General features: G+C 64.6%; 1 protein-coding gene across 1 annotated transcript in view; it reads left to right on the top strand.

The window, feature by feature from the left end:
• Positions 1-1,990, top strand: part of APBA3 (amyloid beta precursor protein binding family A member 3) — an 8,466-nt gene that overhangs the window by 2,151 nt on the left and 4,325 nt on the right. The window contains exons 2-5 of the mRNA XM_035892994.1: positions 3-142; positions 923-962; positions 1,419-1,564; positions 1,722-1,808. Of these exons, the coding sequence (XP_035748887.1) occupies positions 3-142; positions 923-962; positions 1,419-1,564; positions 1,722-1,808 (413 nt within the window). The remainder of the gene's footprint in view (positions 1-2; positions 143-922; positions 963-1,418; positions 1,565-1,721; positions 1,809-1,990) is intronic.

Here is a 1,990-nt window from a genome sequence, read left to right as displayed (position 1 = left end):
GGACTGGTTGTATGGAGAGGGGCTCTGCAAGGTCGGCTCTGCCTGCGACGGCAATCGGGACCATTCCCCGGAGCCAGCCTGGGTGGCCCTGCCTCCTGCTCCGGCTCCAGAGGCAGAGCATCCCCCCCAAGGCGGCGTGACCGTGAGTGCATCGCACGTGGGCTGCGGCAGCATGGCAGCGAGCCAGGACATTCCCCTTGGCCCTGCTCCCTCCTGGGGTTTTGGGTGGGGATGAGGGGAAGCCAGGGATGTCTTTTTCTCAGGTCTTACAGGGCCTCATGCTGCTGGGGTGCCCGGCAGTCGGGACCATCCCCCGGAGCCAGCCTGGGTGGCCCTGCCTCCTGCTCCGGCTCCAGAGGCAGAGCATCCCCCCCAAGGCGGCGTGACCGTGAGTGCATCGCACGTGGGCTGCGGCAGCATGGCAGCGAGCCAGGACGTTCCCCTTGGCCCTGCTCCCTCCTGGGGTTTTGGGTGGGGATGAGGGGAAGCCAGGGATGTCTTTTTCTCAGGTCTTACAGGGCCTCATGCTGCTGGGGTGCCCAGACAAGACCCTCAGTACTGGCTTTGGCTCCTGCTGCCCTGAATGCAGGGGGATACTTGCATGACAGTGACCTGTGCATGTCCCCGGGAAGAGGCTGGTGGGTCCAAACAGCCCCCAGCCCCAGGACGCTGTGCCCCTTCCCCGCAGCCCCAGGACGCTGTGCCCCTTCCCTGCAGTCCCAGGACCCTGTGCCCCTTCCCTGCAGCCCCAGGACCCTGTGCCCCTTCCCTGCAGCCCCAGGACCCTGTGCCCCTTCCCCGCAGCCCCAGGACCATGTGCCCTCTCTGTCCTGCTGCTCCAGGGGCAGCCCGGCCATGGGGCAGGCAGGCTGAATCCCTGGGATCCCAACCAGAGCCTCACCTCTCTCTCATTGCTTTGCAGAACAAGGAACCCGCATCCTCCTGTCCAGCCTTCAAAGAGGGTGAGTTGCTTCTGTCCTTGAGCAGCAAAATCACCCAGGAGCCCTGACCCGCCACCTCCTGCTCTGACGCTGAATGCGGGGTGGCCAGGGGTCCCAGCCAGGGAGGGAGTGCCTGGCTCTGCGCCCATGCAGGGTGGAAACATGGCTGCAGATTCCAGGTGGCTCGTTCGATCCCAGCTCGCCCTTCACTGAGTAAACGGGGGTGCTTCAAGGATCGGGGAGGGGGGATGCTCAGACTTGGGAGGGGAGACAGAGGGATGGCAGGGTGTGCCCAAGGGAAGGGGGAAGCGGCCCTGGGGTCAGAGTTCGTCCCCCGGTGATGCCAGGAGCCCATCTCCCAAGTGCTGAGCTGCTTTACTGTGTGTAGGAATGCAGCTAATGGGCAGTAGGAGTTGGTACCCCCAGTTTTCAGAGCTGGGGGGACAAGCCCTTGCTTAGTCCCTCCCGATGCCTCAGTTCCAGGCCCTTGTGACCCAGAGGATCTGCTGGACGGTGTGATTTTTGGGGCAAAGTACCTGGGCTCCACACAGCTGGTCTCGGAGAGGAACCCCCCGACCAGCGTCCGCATGGCACAGGCCCAGGAGGCGGTGGACAGGATCAAGGTGCAGGAGGGTAGGGGGGCATGACTGCCACCAGCCTGGCCCCTCGTGGGCGAGGGGCAGCACAGAGGACCTGCCCAGGGCAACCTCCTGGCTGTGGGGCAGGGACCCAGAGGAGTCCTGGCGGCAGCAGTGACGTCCCAGGTGCTTCCTTCTGCAGGCACCGGAGGGGGAGTCCCAGCCCATGACAGAGGTGGATTTGTTTGTCTCCACGCAGCGGATCAAGGTGCTCACGGCTGACACGCAGGTGAGCGGGGAACGGGAGCACCCATGTGGCTTTGGGGCTGCTGAAACCTTCCCGTTTGGCCTTGGGATCTCTGCTTTGCACCCACGCCAGTGGGATCGTGCCCAAGGATGGCCTACGGGCAAGGACACGCGTCTGGGAGTAGACACGTCACTCCACAGCCATCCCACGCAGATGCGTCCCGT

The sequence above is a fragment of the Egretta garzetta genome, unplaced genomic scaffold (genome assembly GCF_000687185.1).
Source record: "Egretta garzetta isolate BGI_Z169 unplaced genomic scaffold, ASM68718v1 scaffold564, whole genome shotgun sequence".
Taxonomy (NCBI): Eukaryota; Metazoa; Chordata; class Aves; order Pelecaniformes; family Ardeidae; genus Egretta; species Egretta garzetta.
Note: the sequence above shows the minus strand (reverse complement) of the source record. Positions and strands in the feature narration are given on the sequence as shown.